General features: G+C 45.4%; 1 protein-coding gene across 2 annotated transcripts in view; it reads right to left on the bottom strand.

Annotated features, from left to right (window-relative positions):
* The window catches only part of LAPTM4B (lysosomal protein transmembrane 4 beta), a 35,155-nt gene that overhangs the window by 7,457 nt on the left and 6,018 nt on the right, over nt 1-21,680 (bottom strand). For both annotated transcript variants that reach the window (XM_079796495.1, XM_079796496.1), the window contains exons 2-6: nt 10,708-10,819; nt 6,443-6,516; nt 5,612-5,734; nt 3,265-3,363; nt 524-619 (exon numbers count right to left, since the gene is read on the bottom strand). In XM_079796495.1, the coding sequence (XP_079652621.1) occupies nt 524-619; nt 3,265-3,363; nt 5,612-5,734; nt 6,443-6,516; nt 10,708-10,819 (504 nt within the window). The remainder of the gene's footprint in view (nt 1-523; nt 620-3,264; nt 3,364-5,611; nt 5,735-6,442; nt 6,517-10,707; nt 10,820-21,680) is intronic.

Here is a 21,680-nt window from a genome sequence, read left to right as displayed (position 1 = left end):
AGTGCAAATGGTTTCCAGGACTCTTCCAGTGAAGACATGTGTTCCAAAATGCATATTTGAGAGGCACAACTATCACCAGAACAGAGACCACCTAAATTCTCTTACTGAGGTTTCCATATGCCGGGCAAGTTTTAAAGACATAGGAACCTCTGCCAGTCTCATCTCCCCACCTATAATATCACCTTTCTAGGTTTTATTTCATATGTTAAGTGAGATAACATAGTCATACTATGCAGATTTATGGTATACAATGGTTTAATAACTCAGGTTTAAGACACATCAATATGGGGAAGGTATATATATTTTCTATCTGTAATGGTATTTAAAATAAACCGGAAGTTGAGCCATCTGAATTTTAATATACTTTAAGGAAAAGGAAACATTTATTTCAACTACCCATCCTCTCATGACTAAGCAGTTCATGATAATATTGCAACAACAGTGAAAACAGAGCCAACACTAGAAACATGTGGAAGCCATCAGACATGTAGAGAGAGACCCCCGCGGTAACTGTGGCACCTACCGTACTGTCGTTGCTGGTAACGTACACCAGGACGTCGGAGTTGTTCCTGCCGTTGATGTATCGGTAGCAGTTCCAAACGCAGCTAATCAAGTAACCCTGAAAGTGGTAGTGATTATTCGATCTTTACTTTTCAAACTTCAGACAATGTCAAATATCACCACAGTAGAGCCGCATCATAAACCCTTTATTTACATAAATTATAAATGCATCTGTTGACTCTTCTAAACCAAAAAGACTTTAAAATTACAAATACTGGGTACACTCACTTTCTGGCAAAGGGTGCTACGCTAGCCTTATTCTATCACACCACCCCAGTCGGCGGCAGAAGTAGAGAGGGGCTGAGAGCAGAACAGGAAATTCAAAGAAAAGACAGTAGCAATCGCCAAACACATTTATTGCTCCCAAATTCCCAGTCAGCACTCACTCACTAAACACTCCCATGGAAACCTCTGGTCTGCTGTCTCTAAAAACCCAATAACTACACTTGAGTGACTTTATTTCTTATTTGACATTTCTGTAACCTGCAAGAGAATTTAGTGGATTTCCCCAATAAACTTACACTGACTGATTCTGTCCATCATCTGTTTGCAGAGCTAGGAGGTAAGCATTGCTCCCTCTACTGTCCTAGGACCAAGTGGAACGGTCGTGTGATGGTGTTGACTCCCAGGGAACTGGAGTGGTGACACACTTATCGATGAGTAACAGAGAAATGTAGGTCATGAAGCCGCTAATTGGGTACACTCCTGGGCACACTCCCATGTGAAACCACGTAGGAGACCCTTAATAAGCGGTTACTGAATAAATGAAGGAACAATGGATCTTGCCATGTGTCCGTTCCCTCACCTAAACCTCACATTCCCCTACCGATTGTTTTCTTTACCACTGCTATTTGATAAATGAAGACACCAAGGCCATGGGCACAGTTGGAAATAGCAGTGATAGAAGGTAAGTCTAGGTGCTCTGACCCACAGTCTCAAGTAAGCATTTCCAATATTAACGAAAATGCCTACAAAATGAAAATGCCTTTGTTTAAGAGCATTACCAGCTTCTGAGCTTCTGGGTAATGGCAGAGAGTAGCTGGTCAGATGAACCTTCTTGCAGGTGAAACTGATAAAGCCGGAAACACACACACACACACACACACACACACACACACACACACACACACACAATGTGAAAGCAAGGGAAAGGCACCAATGGCAGGCAGAGCGAAAGGGGAATCTACCCCTCAAAGACAAAGCGCACTGAGTGGGACTGGAGAGTCTGTGGCCTTTGCCTGGGGCCCTGCCCTATCTACATGCAGCCTGGGTGGTCTGGGTGGCCAAGGACAGTAGGTGGGGTTGACAGAGCAGCCAGGAAGTTGGGGGAGTCGAGGGGAGGAGCTGCAGAAGCAGTAAGCCTCAACATTTGTGCATAAAATTCACCCAAATCCTTGACTACTACACGACACATGCAATATCAGAATATTCTGTGTTATAACGGGGAATGTAGACCCAAATGATTTTCAACGAATCCTTATCTTTGAATGAGCCACTTCATCCTATTACCTATTTAAAATGCTTTCTCTCCCTAAATGCAGCTTCCTCAAGCTTACTGAGGTTTGATTTTTTTTTTTTGAAGAATTAGGTAATTTTTATGTCAAAATAAAGACTATGAATGTTATTAAGAATTAAAAGTTCAAAGTCCAACAATAAACTGAGAATTTTCTACGTATTAGTAGCACACAGGAATAGATTATAGTGATGTGTCTATTATCAGGTTTACAAGATGAAAAAGACTGAGGGGACACTGCTGACTGGAGTGTTGTCCTTCAACCTCTGTGGAGGTCACTTTGGCAGCCTATCAAAAGCCTTCGAATTCTGCATTCCCTCTAATGTTACGAAATGTATCTTGAGGAACGCCTAACTATACAAAAGATGTGTCTAAATGCATTCATTGTAGCAATATTAATAACTGAAAAAGTAGAAACTGTCTCAATGTCCAAAAATAAGTAATTTATTAAATAATAAGTTGATAAAATAGACTACTAAACAATGATGTTCAGAATATATTGCATTTTAAAAACAAGTTAAAAACCCTGAAATAAATGTTGCAGCATACTCTATCTAATAAAAGAGTAATATAAAGATTGACCATCACTCCAACACACAAGATGGTTGTCCCCATGTGGACACAAGATGGCCACCACAAGATGGCCAGCAGGGGAGGGCAGTTGGGGGGGACCAGGCCTGCACGGGAGGGCAGTTAGGGGTGACCAGGCCTGCAGGGGAGGGCAGTTAGGGGTGACCAGGCCTGCAGGGGGGCAGTTAGGCATCAATCACAGGCTGGCAGGGGAGTGGTTAGGGGGTGATCAGGCTGGCAGGCAGGCGAGCAGTTGGGAATCAGCAGTCCTGGATTGTGAGAGGGATGTCCCAGATTGGAGAGGGTGCAGGCTGGGCTGAAGGACACCCCCCCATGCATGAATTTCATGCACCAGGCCTCTAGTAATATATACCACACAATGAATGACATCACATTAATTTTTTTCTGTTCCTAATAGATTTTGGAATAACCCTTGACTGAACAGGCCTTTGTAAGTTTGGTGAGTGTTTATCTCATGCAGATAAGAGAAGGAACCGAATGTCAGGAAATCCAAAAGCAGTTCCGATAGCTAAGCAAGAGAACGAGCTGAAGTTTGTGTGCTTCTGTGGCATTCATGAATACGTTTAATAAGAGGCAAGAAATGAAATTGTTATTCTTACCTTGAAAGCCAAGACAATGCTGATAAACAGAAGAACAATAAGGACCAAACAGGTAGAATTCACCGACATGGCATCCTCTTTGTAGGGAAAATCAGGAGGCTGCAAAAGAAAAGTGCCTCATTAGCAACTAGCATTAATCACTCAGGACTATATTTCCGAGGCTTTAATCACACGTGCTTATCCGAAAACAGCGAGGGCAGGTAGCTATTCAAGACCCCTAGGATGTCCAGCCTACTTCTCCAAACGAAAAACTACAAATGGTGTGGTAAGGAGAGCCCAGTCCGCTCATAACTCAGGCGATAACTCTCGAAAAGGACAATCAGAGGAAGGTTCCCGAGAGACCTGAAACACACCTGTGCCCTCCTACTATACGAAAAGCTGAAAGGCAGTAGTCTTACACACCTCTGACACTTGGATTGCCTGCAAATTCTGGACCATTATAAATCAAGAGCTTGTGCAGGGAAAATGGGAGAAACCTATTAAAACTAGTCTCCTTGCCCGGTCATTGTGGCTCAGTGGTTCAACGTCATGAACCAGGAGGTCACGGTTCCATTCCCAGTCAGGGCACATGCCCGGAATGTGGGCTCGATCCCCAGGAGGGGGTGTGCAGGGGGCAGGCGATCAATGATTCTCTCTCCTCATTGACGTTTTGTCTCTCTCTCCCCCCTCTCCCTTCTTCTCTGAAATAAAAGGAAAATATATTTTAAAATAAATAAAATAAAATTGGTGTCTTCTTTAGAGAGACCACTTTTATTGATGCTACTTCTCAAAGAGCAGAAATCTTTGCTAAGAATAATCAAGTTCCACCATCAAACCATACTGATTAACCACCAAGGTCAAAGGAAAGTTTTCAGGAAGAGTAAAATCTGCTGCTCTGGTGCGCCGGGGTTTGGGGGACGCGGGGGTGGGTGGGAAGGGCAGGGGGACGGGACAGACAGAGCTTTGCCATGAAACACCTGCCGGCACTGAGCCAAGCCGAGCTGAGCCCAGCGTTTAAGCGGCCTAGGAAAGGGTGCGGGAAGGCTGCCCAGTGCACTGTCGACTTTCATCTCTCCATCGGCCAGGGCTGTGTGTTTGGACTCCACATTAGCCATTCTCTGAGACACAACAGAGCCGTCCCAAATGTTAAGGAAGGATCCAGAGAAAACTCGTGCCCCCTCGGCTCCACCTCCCCGGGGTGAGCAGCACTCAGCGATGTTCAGAGTCTCCTTCCACTGTGGGCAAAACACCTAAGAAATAAAACCTAAGCCATTCTTTGTGATGGGCTGGTGACGCTGGCCCCTTCCCTGGGAGCCTGGAAGGGTTTCAGAATCCTTAGGGTAAAGGGTAAGAATGAAACCAGTTGCTGTTCACAGTGAACATGAAATCATATTGTTTCTGTGTCTCTTCAAAAAGGATGAAAGTCGCCCTGGCCGGTTTGGCTCAGTGGATAGAGTGTCGGCCTGTGGACTGAAGAATCCCAGGTTTGATTCCCGTCAAGGGCATGTACCCTGGTTGCGGGCACATCCCCAGTAGGGGGTGTGCAGGAGGCAGCTGATCGATGTTTCTTTCTCACTGATGTTTCTAACTCTCTCTCCCTCTCCCTTCCTCTCTGTAAAAAAATCAATAAAATACATTAAAAAAAAAAGGATGAAAGTGCAAGCATGGGACCCTTTCCATAGACTTGATGCTCATTCCCCCAGAAAAGTGAAGGGGGTGTCTAGGCCCAGCTGAGACCTGTAAACACACGTGCACAGCCCATTTCAGCTGCATTTCACAAGACTCCACGTCCACGGGAAAGGCGTGAGTGGGTGCTTCCCCCCACCTCCTCAGACAACCGTCTCTCGGACTCATTATTTCTCAACTTGTCAACAAGGGCCTCCGAATCAGCGGAGGTGCATCTAATACCATCTCCTCAGCCACCAACTTACTGCCAAAGAAAAACAAACCAAAAATCTTATCTCCATGGTAACATCTAAAAACCTCTCATCACTAACTCCGATGCAAGTTATAAATCCACAAATTAGCTCTAGCCGATTTGGCTCAGTGGATAGAGTGTGGACTGAAGGGTCCTGGGTTCAATTCTGGTCGAGGGCATATGTCCGGGTTGTGCGATCAATCCGGGTGGGGAGGGGGTGTGTGCAGGAGGCAGCTATCAATGATTCTCTCTCATCATTGATGTTTCCTTCTCTCTCTCCTCCCTTCCTCTCTGAAATCAATAAAAATATATATATTTTAAAAAGTTACAATCCTGACTTTAAAAAAAACCCACCAATTAACATGTGTGCATGCCTATCCGAATTCCTCGTATCCGTTACTTAACCAGGTTTCCCTCAGGAAGACATGCAGACACGGGGCGGCCACATACCAGCTGTCGTATGTACTCCTGAATGGAGTTTGGATAAACAAGCACCGTGATGGCAACCAAGGCGCTCAGAGCGAAATCGAAGATCTGGTAACAGAAGAACGGGACGATCCAGGCAGCCCGTCGCTGTGGAAAACAGGAAACAGGGTGTTAATGCCCATCACGTTCAAAACGACCAACCGTGATTTCTTTCAATTCAGAGAGATTTTTTTTCTTAGTCTGAAGGGAAATGGAGAAATAGCCATCCACTAAGCCAGGCCACGATGGCAACCGGTAAGCCAACTGGGAGTCAACGAACAAATCCAGTGAACATTTCTGAGACTCTATTGGTTTTCCTAGTACTACATCGTATGAACGAGAGATTTAGACTCTCCAAGATCCTCTCAGAAAACCAAGTGATGGCATCGGACTCCTTACGGACAGCTGTACAGATCACACAAGCAAGGGATGGAGGACAGGCCCCCTTCTTTCCTTTTTTCTTTTTTTTTAAACAGGAAAAAAATCAAATTTTTAATCCATGCTCCTGGGGAGGAATTGAGGCAACATTGGGTGTATTACGACCTATTTTGGACAAAAAAGGGGAGGATGGGGTATCAGACTTCCGAAGTGAGGATGAGTGGTTTACAGGTGGTTGAGGAAGAGCTGAACACAGCTGGCAAGAAATTCCGGTGAGGCCGCTCGGGAACAATGGGGCATCGAGGGCACCGGGCCAACAGGCCCCTGCCCGAAGCCCTCCTGTTTACCAGACTCAGTTTACACGGGGCCAAGGCGACATTGTCCGGTTCCCCTCCTGGAGTGGGTTTTGTGTCTGAGCCTCCTGGAGGCCCCGCTTACCTTGTATGCTCCGTAAGTAGCCATTGCACAGATCAGGATCATGAGAAGAGAAATTGCGACAGCAATGCACATGTCTGCCAAAGGTTAAAAAAAAAAAAATTAGTAGATCCATTGTTCAAGCATTTCTTTAGTCTCTCCTCAAAGGCACTTAGTTTATAAACCAATCACAAGTGAGGACACTTCGTACTAAGTAAAGCAGCAGCCATCTTTTGGAAATTGAGAAGGTGAGGAGTTAAGTGCGGTTCAAAAGATGTTCTCCCTAGATCATAGAAATGCCTGTAGGTCAGAGATGGATTTACATATAAGTTTATTTCCAAAATGGGAAAGAGATATTGGTTGGAGATATAGCTAAAAAGTTGGACGTCTGGTCCACTGAATTATATGATAGTTGTTTTTTTTAATATATAGGTGTCTTAACTTGTATTTTATACACTCATGTATGTCTCATACCCCTATTAAAACCCTCCACTGGCCCTAACCGGTTTGGCTCAGTGGATAGAGCGTCAGCCTGCAGACGGAAGGGTCCCAGGTTCGATTCCGTTCAAGGGCATGTACCTTGGTTGCGGGCACGTCCCCGGTAGGGGGTGTGCAGGAGGCAGCTGATCGATGTTTCTCTCTCATCAATGTTCCTAACTTTCCCTCTCCCTTCCTCTCTGTAAAAAATCAATAAAATATATTGAAAAAACAAACAAACAAACAAAAAAACCCTCCACTGGCTTCCCATCTCATTTAACATAAAATCTCAATTTCTTACCATGGCCTTCCTGCCTCTGCTTATTCTAAAGCAGGTCTAGCCCCAGCCGGTTTGGCTCAGTGGTTAGTGTCTCGGCTTTTGGACTGAAAGATTGCGGCTTTGATTCCGGTCAAGGGCACGAATCTCGGATTGCAGGCTCGATCCCCAGGCCCAGTCTCTCTCACATCGATGTTTCCCATGGTCTCTACCCCGCCCTTCCATTCTCTCCAAAAACCAATGGAAAAAAATATCCTCAGGTGAGGATTAACAAAACAAGCAACCAACAATAAAGCAGGCCTACTCCTCCAGGCTCCTCGGACCTCATCCCACTTTCTTGCTCTCTATAATCCAGCCATGTCATTGGGCTCATTCAACACAGCAAGGATCATCCATCCCACCGGAGGCAACTCCCACTGGCTAGAAGAAACGTCACTCATATGTTCACATGCCTGGCTCTGCCTTTTGAACCAGGCAGGTCTCAGCTCGATGGCACCACCTCCCAGGCCCTCCCACATCAGTACTGCGTTTTCTTTATGGCGTATCACTACAATCGTACCCACATTTGTGGTGTATTGTCTGGAACCTCGGGAGGGAAAAGGCTTTCCACATCTTGTTCACAACTACAACCTCAACACTGAGAAGAGGACAGATAGCCAGTATGGCAGCTACTAGCCACATGTGGACAGAGCATTTGGAACAAGGTCAATCTGAATTGAGATGTGCTGTAAGATTAAAACATACTCGGGATTCCAAGGAATCGGGGGGGGGGGGGGGGAGAGAAAATAAAATATCTCCTTAATAATTTTTATACTGATTACATGCAGCAGTGTCTGTCCAGTGTGAGTTTCTGAGCCATTTCACGGACATCTCCTTCAGTCGTCCTAACTCCCAGGCATGTTTCTGTTCCCACAGAACAGATTATGAAACTGGGGCTCAGAGGTTATGCAACTTGTTGAGAGCATTTGCACAAAAAGCTGAAGGATGACTAACGCTGCTCTTATGATTTCAATCTCTGGCTCTTGCTACTGTACATGCTGCTTCCATTTAACCTCTGAATAGCCTCAGCATTTGAAGCAGGTGGTTTATGAACAGAAGCACAGGGGGGAAGTACATGCTAGGACAGAAATGTGACATGTCAACAAAGTCCACTTGCCATCTTAAAAAAAAAAAAATGAAGGTTCCTCAATTTGTTTTATAGATTTAATGCAGTAAATTTATAACAATACTAATGATTTTTTTTTTATTAATTTCAGAGAAGAACAGAGAGGGAGAAAGAAACATCAATGATAAGAGAGTATCATTGATTGGCTGCCTCCTGCACGCCCCTTACTGGGGATCAAGCCGGCAACCCGGCTTGTGTCTTGACCAAGAATCGAACCATGACCTCCTGGTTCATAGGTCAGCGCTCAACCACTGAGCCACGCTAGCTGGGCGCTATTATTTTTATTAGAGTGAAAAATCTGATTCTCAAGAAAGAAAAAGAAATGAAGGTTTTGATAGGCTCAGACTAGTACCTAAAAGATCATGATTTCTTTTGGAATACATACATATTTATAGTTTATGTTATAATTTCAACGCTAAATTAATTTACCTTTTCCCTCTGGTGAGGAAAGAAGTACCTACACGGGAATTTCATGAATGCCTCATAGCATTCTTGTAGAATTTCATGAATGCCTCATAGCATTCTTTATGCCAACGGAGGGAATAAACATGAATTGCATTTAAATGCCTTAAATGCAAAGGGAAAGTCTCCAGTTACACACACCCATTCCAGTGCTGCCCTTTGCATGTGAAGCAACGAGCGTGTCATTCTCGTTTTTGTTTTTTTCCTGCATAAAGCTTTGAGCATAGTGGAATGTACGTGGTCTACTTCCTCTTTTCCCATTCTCCTCAGTGAACTAGGCACTGTTATTTCATTTAATCCTTATGGCAACCTTAAAAGGTAGGTACAATTATTACAGCTTCATTTTAGAGAAAAAAGATAACTTGCACAAGGTTATAAAAAGAGTTGGGCATCAATAAGCAATTATTATGTGCAAAAGCCTCTTAGAATGTACCGAAATCTCTGAAACTTAAACTCAGGCAGAAGTTCTTTTCTTCTTTGTCTACTTTTATGGTTTCCAAATTCTGTGCAGTCATATTTTATAATGAAGAAGATAATTTTATGGAGGTCGGCCTATCATAGGATATTCTGACAACCTCAGAGGTCTTAAAAGACTTAGATAAACAAGCAAGCAAAGTCAAGGCATTATTCCAAAAATAAGACAATTAATCACCTTTGTTAATATAAAATATTAATATGGCAAAAATAATCATCTTAGTAAGAATTGCATATCCTATTCGGGGGGCAGGGGGAGGGGAGGGGGAGTCACTCCGGAACTAAATCTCACAAAATCATGCAAAGATTTAAAATTTCCACCTTGCCCTAACCGGTTTGGCTCAGTGGACAGAGCATTGGCCTGCGGACTGAGGGGTCCCAGGTTCGATTCCAGTCAAGGGCATGTACCTTGGTTGAGGGCACATCCCCAGTGGGGGGCGTGCAGGAGGCAGCTGATGGATGTTTCTCTCTCATCGATGTTTCTAACTCTCTATCCCTCCCACTTCCTCTCTGTAAAAAAAAAAAAAAAAAAAAAATCAATAAAATATATTTTTTAAAAAACGAACAAACAAACAAAAAACAAAGCTCCCTTGCCCTCGTTAGTGCAGTTCAGCCAGCGAGGGGCCCAGAGAGAGAGCAGAGAGCCAGGCTACCACCTGCTGGCAGGTTGCCCTGGGTCAGCCATGGCCCTGCGGAACCTAAAGTCTGGAGAAAGAGCCGGCTATTTGTTTACGGTCAACAGATACTCCCAGGCTCTAAAACTGCATCTTGAGCCACTCTTCCTTCCCCTTACTTTGCCCAGCAACCTTTTGCCCCCAAATGTCTTTCTCAAAGCCAATGAGAAATAAATTTGCATGACCTTTTGTCTGGGGTTAGGCACAGCAAGGACACCGCGTGACTATGATTATAAAATATTCAGATTTCTGTGACCTTAGGGCTGGGGGACTGGCTTATGTTTCTATTTATCAGAAAAAGGCCCCAAATCCACCAAGTAACTACCAACATGGTTTCCAGATGGAGAATGATCACCTCCTGGAAGAAAGGAAAATACTAAAACAATAGAAGACACAATAAGACCGGCATTAGCCTTTTAACCTTCCATCCGGCCATTTATCTTTATCCGCCCCCTCCTCCCTAAAAGACCAAAAGGCCAGGGTAAAAAGATGATGACAAAGCAATTTACATTTTTAAAAGGGGCAAGTTAACGTAGGATGAAAACAGGAAAAAGAGTCCTTCTTTAGACTCCTACACTGAGAACACACAGGGCAGTGCACGAATACTTACCGCTTTGATGTGTAACAATGGGAAGTTAAGTATCAGTTCAAATGGGCCCACAAATCAATACCTGTGATTTATAATAGGAAGAACTGGAAGCCTGATTCCCTGGCCTTGAAAATACCAAGATATCCACACTTGCCACCTGATGGTACTTACTGGCATCATCCATGAACTCCAAGTCACCTCCCAGCTCCGAACTTGGAAAGTGATGCTGGTTGGGGTACGCCAGGGAGCTCAACAGAATCAGCAGCACCACGGCATTGATGATCTACACGCAATCAGAAAAGAAAAACACGTAAGTAACATTCCCCGCATACAGTCCGATCAACAACAAGTATACGGACCTCGTGGAATTTAACTTCAATAGAGACCCCCCGTGCCCGGACGACAGCTGGGCTGCACCTCACTGCCCGCTCAGCCCGCATCCTGGAGCAGCGAACCACCAGCACAAGCAAACCACCAGCACAAGCAGACGCGGCAGCCGGTGGCTGGAAAAGCAAACCAGGCCTTCAGCTCTGAGCCACGTCCATGCTCAGGAGCGGGTGTTTGCAGGTGGTGAGACCTTCTTCACAAGCTCAGGCAGAGTTGGGAGAGGTGGGAAAGTGTCAGAAAGGGATGCCACGCTCAGTGGCAGAGCCAGGATCCTTGATCCCACAGCAGCGCACGAGCCCCTCTCTGTCCCAGGCCCACGCTTGTCTCCTAGGCATTGCAGAATGCGTCTCCCTTGGGCACTTCAAACTCAGCTCATCTGAGAGAAAACCATAAAACCAATGGAAAAAATGTCAGGAGGAGAAGGAGGGGAGGGGGAGGAGGGGAGGAGGGGGAGAAGAAGGAGGAGGAGGAGGAGGAGGAGGAGGAGGAGGAGGAGGAGGAGATGGAGGAGGAGGAGGAGGAGGGGGGAGAGGGAGGAGGAGGGGGGAGGGGGAGGAGAAAGAAAAGAACATTGCCCAAGATCAGGCAGCAAACAAATGTAGAAATGGGATATGAATCCAGGAATTTCAATTCTAAAACCTAAACTCTTAGTCTCCAGCCGTATTTGAAACCTGATTATCTTTGGATCTTTGGGTTTACATCTTCCTTATCCCCTCCATCCAACCAACTGCAAAATTATGACCATTCACCGTCTGCATTTCTAGTTCCTCCATTCTTCCCAGCGGCCCATGCTGCAGGCTCTGGCGGTCAGCTGAGGCGCGGGCTGAGGCCGGTTGTTATTCCTCCTTATTCCTGGGTTTAGAAACTCATGATCGACCTCTCTGTTTCGCTCTTGCCAAAGGAAGAGATGAATGATCTTCATACAGAGAGAAAATTCTTTTACTAACTACAGCATTACCTACCATAGAAGTCCTATTTAGAACCACTTATTTACAGAAGCGGTTCAAATCGGTCATTTGTTTTACAAAACGTCCATCCACTTGGAACCCATGTTTAAGTGGCGATCCCAAACGGCCAGCATTATTGTAGGGTTTACAATTATTTTATTTTCTTCCTCTACCTCCCAAATTGATCTAACTGCTTTCTGAAAAATACCATTACAAAAACGAGAAGAGCGATTTCCGGGAGTACACATAGATCACTAATGTAAATAGATACTACAAGCATGTGGCTAAAGTTTTTTTTTTTAGGATAAAAGGGTGCAAAGTGAGAAGCAAACTCCCTCCTACCCCTCTCCCACAATCACCCTTCCCACAGTGTGTATTGGAGCGCCAAGTTTCTTGTTTCACAGCAAAGACCCCAAAAACTTTACCAGCACATTTGAAATACACTGTGATTAGCCAAACTCTAGTTAAATAAAACTTTCCAGAACATATCCAAGGCTCGGTGGGAGGGTACAAGCCAGCCCCACAACGGGCACATGACATGTGAAGAAGATGTTCTTTGATAAACTGTCACGTCTTCTCAGCATCTCACTCCCTTTATACTCTTTATCTTTGGAAGGCAGTCCAGAGTTTACGGGCTGAAATAAGATCAGATGAAACAACCTAAAACGTGTTTTGAAACAGTCAAGCGCCACACAAAGGCCACGTATCTGCTCTTATCACAATGAGGTCAGCTTTACGGCTGAAAAGGAAAGACGTGCGTTGAAGGGGTGGAATAGGGAGGGGAAGAGAAGAAGGAAAAGTGAGGAAGTGGAAAGGTTTGTCTAGTCTCAGAAGGTCCAGACCTGGGCATCCCACAGGGCTGGGTGTGGAGATGGGTTGTATAGTAAGTGTAACAAGACACCAGAGGAGAACATTGAGGAAGACTGTGATCTGATGGGCCTTCAAATGCAAAATTTAGGGTAAAAAGCCTTGCCCGAGGGTGACTGGCATATAATAGCCCCTCCAATGAGTTCCCTTATCTCCTTTTCCCCCCTAATCCATTTGTTGTTCCCCTTATTCATGCATTCATTGGTTGATTCTTGTATGTGCCCTGGCCAGGGCTCGAACCCACAACTTAGGCATCTAGGGGATGGCACTCTCACCAACTGAGCTACCCGACCAGGGCCCTTCCCTTCCCTCTTCACACCTCAGCAAGAACCATATAAAGGTATTGGCTGGCATCAGCTCTCCTGAGCCGGGGTTATGCAGCGGGGCTTCCCTGTCCTCTCCCTTCCAAGGAACCTGTCACCCCCTCACCAGCGTGTTCCTATGCCCCTGCCGGGCTTACTTGTCATACATTTCCTCATTGCCTACCACAGACCAGGCATTCGCTCAGCGCTTAGGAAGAACTCTCCAGGACTGAGAACAAGAAGTTAAACGAGTCACGGAGCCAAATAACACGAAGCAGGAAGCAGCAGGCACGACAAAAATTCAGAGAAGGAGGCGAAGCTCCGAGGAAGACGCCGCTGAAGCCTGTGGCTGAGAGGGGTCGCTGGGAGGTGCAGGCGGGGCAGTGTTTGGACAGGGCCCGGAAGAAGAGAAGGTTTGGGACCTCGGAGGCATGCTCCAGAACAGGCTCACAGAGGAGGAAGGCCACTGGGACAGCAAGTGGTCCAATCTGGTTGGAGCGCAGTACAGGGACGGAACGGTGAGGGGGTGAGACTGGAAATGCAAGCTGCACATGGAAGAGGGTCCTCCACACCAGGACAGGAACGCGGTCGCATCGTTAATGAAGATGCCTAAAGGTTTCTGAGGTGCGATCTGCCATGATCAGGGCTATGTCATTAGAAGTTCAAGCTCTATGAGACCAGGAGGAGACCGGGAGGCTCGCATGGATGAGGAAACCCATCTGGAAGCCACTGGAATAGTCTGGCCGAGCCCTGACCAGTTTGGCTCAGTGGATAGAGCGTCGGGCTGCGGACTGAAGGGTCCCAGGTTCGATTCCGGTCAAGGGCATGTACCTTGGTTGTGGGCACATCCCCAATAGGGGGTGTGCAGGAGGCAGCTGATCGATGGTTCTCTCTCATCAATGTTTCTAACTCTCTATCCCTCTCCCTTCCTCTCTGTAAAAAAAATCAATAAAATATATTAAAATAAAATAAAAAGTCTGGCCAAGAGCTGCTAAGGTGGTACCTACTCACCTCTAATTGTGATCTTACCCGCGGGCTTGAAAGGTTAAGGGACTACGTTAGGTCCCGTGTGTGGAAGAGCCACGGTTTGAACCCGAGGCTCGTTCACATGGAGGTGGAATTTCCAGAGACTTGAAAAGTGACTAGATACAAAGACAAAGGGAAGCAACCAAGACTGTCAGATTGCAAGCCTGGGCGACCAGAGACATCTTGTCATTGTCAGAAACAAGGAAGATCACAGGAAGGACTCTGACGAGGCTGGTTTCAGATACAGCATGTTGAAAGGTACTTGCAGGCGTCCAAGTCCATCTGGCCTCTGATCCTCTGTGTTCATCCGTTGGTCCCCAGGCCTGCCTCCTCCCGCTCTACTTAGCCTCGGGTGCATTCCTGCCCTCCTCCCAGTCCTGAACACATCACATCATTCCTGACTACTGGTTGGTGTGTTCTTCTCACTCCAGAGGGGGCCCCGGTTCCTACACCTGGCTATGCCCTAGCTGCTCCATTAACCATCATTGGCTGCTGTTCCTCTAGCCCAGTGGTCGGCAAACTGCGGCTCGCGAGCCACATGCGGCTCCTTTGGCCCCTTGAGTGTGGCTCTTCCACAAAATACCACGGCCTGGGCGAGTCTATTTTGAAGAAGTGGCGTTAGAAGAAGTTTAAGTTTCAAAAATGTGGCTCTCCAAAGAAATTTCAATCGTTGTACTGTTGATATTTGGCTCTGTGGACTAATGAGTTTGCCGACCACTGCGCTAGCCCAATGGCCCTTTTCTCTGTGCTCACAAGCCATAGATGACAGTCCTGGTCCATGCCCCCTTCCAGGTGCCCTTGTTCATGAGACAGTCCAGAGAAAAAAGACATAAAATTAAGATGTGATGGCCCTAGCTGGTTTAGCTCCGTGGATAGAGTATCGGCGTGCAGACTGAAGGGTCCCAGGTTCGATTCCAGTCAAGGGCACATGCGCAGGTTGCGGGCTCAATCCCCGGTAAGGGGCATGCAGGAGGCAGCCGATCCATGATTCTCTCTCATCATTGATGTTTCTCTCTCTTTCTCTCTCTCTCCCCCTTCCTCCCTGAAATCAATAAAAATATATTAATTAAAAAAAAATTAAGATATGATGGTAAGGTCATGGCACAAATGACTCACCACTGTGCTCTTTTAATCACAGAGTATTTCATAATAGAAGGTGTATGTTGACACATATTTAACATATAATTATGCAACACCCCAATTGTTGGATGGAATTTGACCACCATGGGTGATGTGAAATGCAGCAGGGTGATCAGGTGACCCAGGAGGACCTAGGTCTGTGCAAGGAAGTGGGCGGGGGCAAGAATAGCCATGGAAACAACTGAACACGGTCAGATGGAAAAGGTCAATTAGAAATGAAAACACCACAAACACTGGGTAAGAAGCACTTCCCAAAAGAGAGAAAATGAAAATTACCCAATCATCAGTTCTAAGAATGAAAGGTCACCACAAATGAGAACCAAGAAGATGGTTAGACCCGCCAGCAGCCGATTATGTAATGGCCACAGCTAATCTACATGGAAAAGCAAGAGAGGGCATATTTATTTTCTCGTTCAGTCAGTGCTCACGTACATTTGGTCTTGCTTCGTCTGTTTTGGTGGGTTGTGTACAAACTGTTCCTATTCTGTTTACAAAGTGTTCCCGGGGCATCACATATTTTTTCCTTGTCCTTGACAGTGATTACTTCCATATGTAACTCCATTCAAATTCCTCCCAATTACTTTAAGCGGCATTTATTTAGTCCCTCGTACACCCTCCAGGAATCCAAAGTGCACTTCACTCCTGTCATATCAGATCCTAGATGAACAGTGAGACTTCCAGCTTGAATCTGCACCACTGAAATTGTAAAACGTAATTATCCCCTTTTCAAAGCCTCAATAAAAGAAACTTAACACTCAAACCCACACTGAGAGTGATGACACAATAATCAGAAACTGGCACAGAAAGTTGTGTCCAAAAATGATTTCTGCAGACTTATCTAGTATGAAACTTGAAACAAAAGTAGGAGAATGGCTAAATAATATCACAACCAAACAACAGAATCCTAACTAAGCATCAAAAAATCATATCCAAAAAAACACTAACAACGAGAAAAATGTTCACAGTACTCTAATGTCCAATGAAAACTGCCGTCTTAAAATGTTCTGTGATTAGAACTGTACTATTTATTAAATATTTGGAATATGCTCAGATGCATAAATAACAAGACTAAAAACACTAAAACATACAATGTTATAAACCAGGTGGTAGGTTTGTAGATGACTTGTACCTTTAATTATCACTATACCTTTCCATATTTTCCAGAGTGTCTGTTTTCAGAGTCCGGAAAAAAAATATTTAAAGCTTCAAAGATATTTTAAGCTTTACTACAAAATATATTACAAATTATTATTATTAAATATATGACAGAATCTTATTATTAAAATGTTATAGGAAATTATTATTAAACCTGACTCTCTACAGAGAAACAATAGTGATAAGAAGATGACCCATGAACAAATCTGGCTGGCATTTTAGTCAAAACTTGGAAATAGGCATAACAGGGGAGAAATGTCGGAGTAAAAGAGAATAACAATAACAATAAAGGGATCTGCCACTTCCAATGACATGAACTAGGTTTGCTGAGGACAACTAGGAAATCTGGATGATATATAAGCAAATGCCTGTGAGAAGGCTTTAGAGAACTAACCAGGAAGTGAAGAGTTATGGGGCGGGAAGCGAGATCCTAGACGAGGCAGCAACACCCCTGGGGCACCTGTTGATTTCCAGAAAAGATGACGACAGCAAAGGCTTGAGCAGCACCCCTGACAGCCTGCTGGGCCAGGGGGCCCAAACCTGGAGCGCGCGGCCTGCTGGCTGGGGGTGGAGGGCAGGATTCCCGGGGCTCTGCCACTGAGACCCTGAGGGACACAACCAAGGAAGGAAGGTGTGAACCACACGTGGAGGAGGCTACAGAGAGAGACACAGCCCACTTGTGCACCCTCTGAGTCCTGAGCTCGGATGAAGGAGACGCCCAGATGCCAGAACCCTATCTGAAGCTACCAAAATCCTTAGTGGAGAAAGAGATCACACTGCGCCTCAAATCACTTCTTCAGTTTTCAAATACAATGTCCTGAACACAGGAAGCAGGACGCCTACCGTGTCCAACACTCTACTTAAAACCGGGTTGCACAAAAATGAGTAAGACCTGGTCCTTGTCCCCCACGGATTAATAGTCCAGTGAGGTAAACACACGTCAACAGCCAAGTAAATTCTAATACATTAATTCATTCAAAAATTATCTACTAGGGCCCTACCCAGTTTGGCTCAGTGGAAAGAGCGTCGGCCTGCGGACTGAAAGGTCCCAGGTTCGATTCCGGGTCAAGGGCATGTACCTTGGTTGCAGGCACATCCCCAGTAGGAGGTGTGCAGGAGGCAGCTGATGGATGTTCCTCTCTCATCGATGTTTCTAACTCTCCACCCCTCTCCCTTCTTCTCTGTAAAAAAAATCAATAAAATATATATATATTTTTAAAAACTATCTACTAGGCAACCAATATATGCCTGGCATTATGTTAAGCATCACATTCTTATGGCAAACCCCTAGAGGTAGCCTATGGTCTAGTGGGGAAGAGAGTCAAATACACTGGCTGAAAGGGAATTCTGCTATGCTACTGTCTACGCTAGTGAGGAAGACTTCACAGGGAAATTACTTTTTTTAACAGAAAGAGACTTTTGGAAATCCTGAGAGACAAAGATTACAGCACAATTCATTTTAGGATATCAGACTAAGTGACTAAGAATTAAAAGTTAAGCCCTACCCAGTTTGGCTCAATGAATAGAGCGTCGGCCTGTGGACTCAAGGGTCCCAGGTTCGATTCCAGACAAGGGCATGTACCTTGGTTGCAGGCACATCCCCAGTAGGAGGTGTGCAGGAGGCAGCTGATCAATGTTCCTCTCTCATCGATGTTTCTAACTCTCTATCCCTCTCCCGTCCTCTCTGTAAAAAAGTCAATAAAATGTTTTTTTTTTAAAAAAAAAAAGAATTAAAAGTTAAGAGAAAGTCCAAGGAAACAAAAGCATAAACATGAGCCACTCTGCTAATTATAATCTAATTCAGAGATAGAGCTATAATCTAACTTTGAGTTAGAGTATAATTACAGCCAATACGGCAGTCTCTAAGTTAAATACTGAGGGAAAAAGATAAAGCAGTAAAATGGAAGCTGTACCTTTTATTAGAACCCCATTTCAACAGGCAAAATTTTAATATTCAACAAAGCCCTTGGATTGACCTGTAGCCCACAACCACCATCCTTTTAGCATGTCTTCCTCCTGGGTGATGAAGAAAGCACTACACGTACCACTTTATATACACGTACCACTTTATATCACTGACGCAGTTTTTCCTCCTCTATGACACCACTCTATAGATGGAGACTCTCGGACTTCAGAGAAAGCCTGATCAAGCACATATTATGGTCCAGGATTATGGGCTTGATCCTGGGTCCTTTGATGACAGATATCACCCACGGTCTTTCCAGTAACTCAGGCTCCTCCCAAGAAGTCACCACATTGCATTCACAGGCCCTGGCTGACCCTGCCAACCAGCCACCTGTCAGCAGGCTCAGAATTCCTTCCCAGGGAGTGCTCTGGACAGCCGCACTCACGGCGACAGGAGGCTGGCCAGCGAGATGAAACGGACGTGCCGCCCAGCAGCAGCGACCGCAGTATCTCTGGACGGACTGGGCTGGGTTCTGATCTTCACTCTCAGGCTGGGATGCCATTATACTCTCCGAAGTCACGGTTCGATTCCTGGTCAAGGCACGTGCCCAGGTTGCAGGCTCAATCCCCAGTGGGGGGGCATGCAGGAGGCAGCCGGATCAATGATTCTCTCTCATCATTCATGTTGCTCTCTCTCTCTCCCCCTCTCCCTTCCGCTCTGAAATCAATAAAAAAATATATTAAAAAACAAAACTAAATACAGGATCCCATCTCCGGTCCAGGAAGGCTGAGGGCTCACTTAAGACAGGGCCTAATTCTGATGCATCCCATCCGGTCTTCCCTGGGTGACCCTGTAAGTGCTTCTTTTCCCCCCAACCTACAATGCCTCCATTTTTGCAACCCTTCAGCCTTCTGCTGTTGGTCAACACAAATGTGAGTGCCTACTATGTGCCAAGTATTACTGCTTCACCATCTCTGCCCTCTGGAACCAAGGAGCCTTATAATTCCAGCAGCTCAAGGTTAATGAAAGAAATGAGCTCACACTTATTTTTGCTGATATTTTGAAATTGCATTCATTCAAACATTTTTTGGCCCCCACATAACTTTTCCTTGCAACTGCGAAGAGGCAACGCTAAACCTCTAAGAGTGTAAGAACAATGGAAGACGTGTGACCTTTGCTTAACTTGTACTTTGCTTTAAGAAAAATGGGTTAGCCATTTGACAGCTCTTCAAGAACCCTTAGCAAGAGCCCCTGGAGCTGGGAGGGAGGAGAAAGCAGGAGTGAGGCGGCTAAGGCTCACACACTATTTCCATTATCTCTTTGTGAACAAAATGATACATCTGACCAAAGCGGGTGGGGGGGTGGCAAGGGAGAACGAAGTGTGGCCTCTTCCTTCCTGGCGAAGATTCAAAGTAAGCGGACAAAACAAATACACTGCCCATCTAGTTAAACATAATGCACAACCTAGTGCAAAGTACATGTGAACCACGTCAATACGTGATGCTTTAGGAGTTAAGTGAGATATACTTAAAGTGGGGACCAGGGAGAGTAATATTAACCAGTCAACTGCCGCGATATTTTGAATTTAATTTAAAAAGGTCCGCCGCTTGCGTCCATAGACGCTTGATGGCATACGAATGGTTAATAAGACAGCTTTGATGGCAATCTTTATTTCTTGGCCAGCCCATCCTTAAAATGTCCCTTTTTAAATTTTTTAATTAATTTTAAAGAGTGGGAGAAAGAGAAACATCATCGGCTGCCTCCTGCACACATCCTGATGGGGGAATAGAACCCACAACCTGGGTATGTGCCCTGACTGGGGGTCGAACCCGCCACCTTTTGGTGTACGGGACGATGCTCCAACCAACTGAACCACGTTGGTCAGGTCTTCAAAAATTTCTGATGAATATCTACTATAATGTGCATCAAAATATAAAAAGATATTAAAATTAAATACCACTGAAATCTTCACTAGCCAATATTTTATAGAGCTGCCCTGGATCCTTTATACTAGGTCGAGGAGAGGTGCAGGCGGGGGAGGCTGTACTTTTATAAAGGGCTTATTGGAGATATCCCACACATCCGGTAGCCCTCACTATTCAAATTTATGCAATTTCTGAATGCAGATCAAAAAAGTCTGGCTAGCAAGAGAGACTTGGATCGTTGGCTAAGGAGTAACAATTCCCATCCCTAGCCTTTGCACCATTAGCAAATGAAAGACTGTGCTGGAAAGACTAGCGCCTGGGGTATCTCACAGCTGGAGGACTGGGGCATACCCTTTCCCGTTTCCCAGCGACCTCAAACAGCCTGCCCTCTGAATCTTCCTTAAAAACTGCTCTTACTCTATCACCCCGTGGATAGTTCTTCAAGGCCTCCCCAATACCTACCAAGTAATGTCCAAACTTTAGCCTAGTATTTCAGTCTTTTACAAGCTTCTGTAGTATGGGAAACACTAGACAACAAGGAGGGCATAAGTACTATGATAGTTAGTCCATAGTCTACCCTGGACTTACAGACCTAGTTCCAGACTGACAGCTGGAAAGAAACTATTCATCTTTCATGAGCCTATATTCCCATCTCCTGTGACCGTGTCCCCAGGGCGGCTTTGCGGCCTAAATGAGAACAAATGTGAAAACCCACTGAAAACAACCATCAATCACTCGACAAATACAAGATGTCAGTTTTACTGTCCAGACAAAAAAAAAAAAAAAATCAATAGTTATTGTACCAGAGCTTCCCGGGATATACAGAGACCCTATCAGGCTCGGGCACACAAGCAAGCTGTGCCCTTCAAAGTGAACGAGTTGATTATCTGAAAGGCCAGGTCATAAAGCCGATGAGACCAGCTACTCCGAGCTTTCATCCTTTATCATCTGATAGAAGGCCAACTACCCTATGAATAGTATCTGGCACAAGGAGGCGTTTAGTATGTTTTTGCTGAATGACTAAGTTCCTAAAATACACTTGGATAAGCCCGGGCTGGTGTGGCTCCGCATTCGCTGATTGGAGGGTCGTCCCGAACACCAGAAGGTGGTGGTTTCAATTCCCAGTCAGGGCACATGCCCAGGTTTTGGGTTCTATTCCACTGTCGAGTGTCCCAGAGGCAACTGATCAATGTTCCCTTCTTTCTCTCTCTTTCCCTCCCTCTCTTCCTCTCTCTCTCAAATCAATAAAAAAAAATAAAAATATATATAAAAACATATCCTGGTGTTGTTACCAGGGGAGTTGGCCCTGAGTGGGTCTGCCTAGGGCCAGCAGTAGGTGTGGGTTCTTGACTTCGTGCAGGAAAAAGTTCACAACACGAGTCCAGGTGAAGTTCAGAGGACGTTTGTGAAAGCCGGGGGCGTGAAACTAGGAAGGGCTGGGGACTGAGCGCAGGCTGGCTGCTTTGGCTGAGAAGTCAGAGAGAGGGGG

The sequence above is a fragment of the Cnephaeus nilssonii genome (genome assembly GCF_951640355.1).
Source record: "Cnephaeus nilssonii genome assembly, chromosome: 18".
Classification (NCBI taxonomy): domain Eukaryota; kingdom Metazoa; phylum Chordata; class Mammalia; order Chiroptera; family Vespertilionidae; genus Cnephaeus; species Cnephaeus nilssonii.
This window is presented reverse-complemented; position numbering and strand designations above follow the sequence as displayed.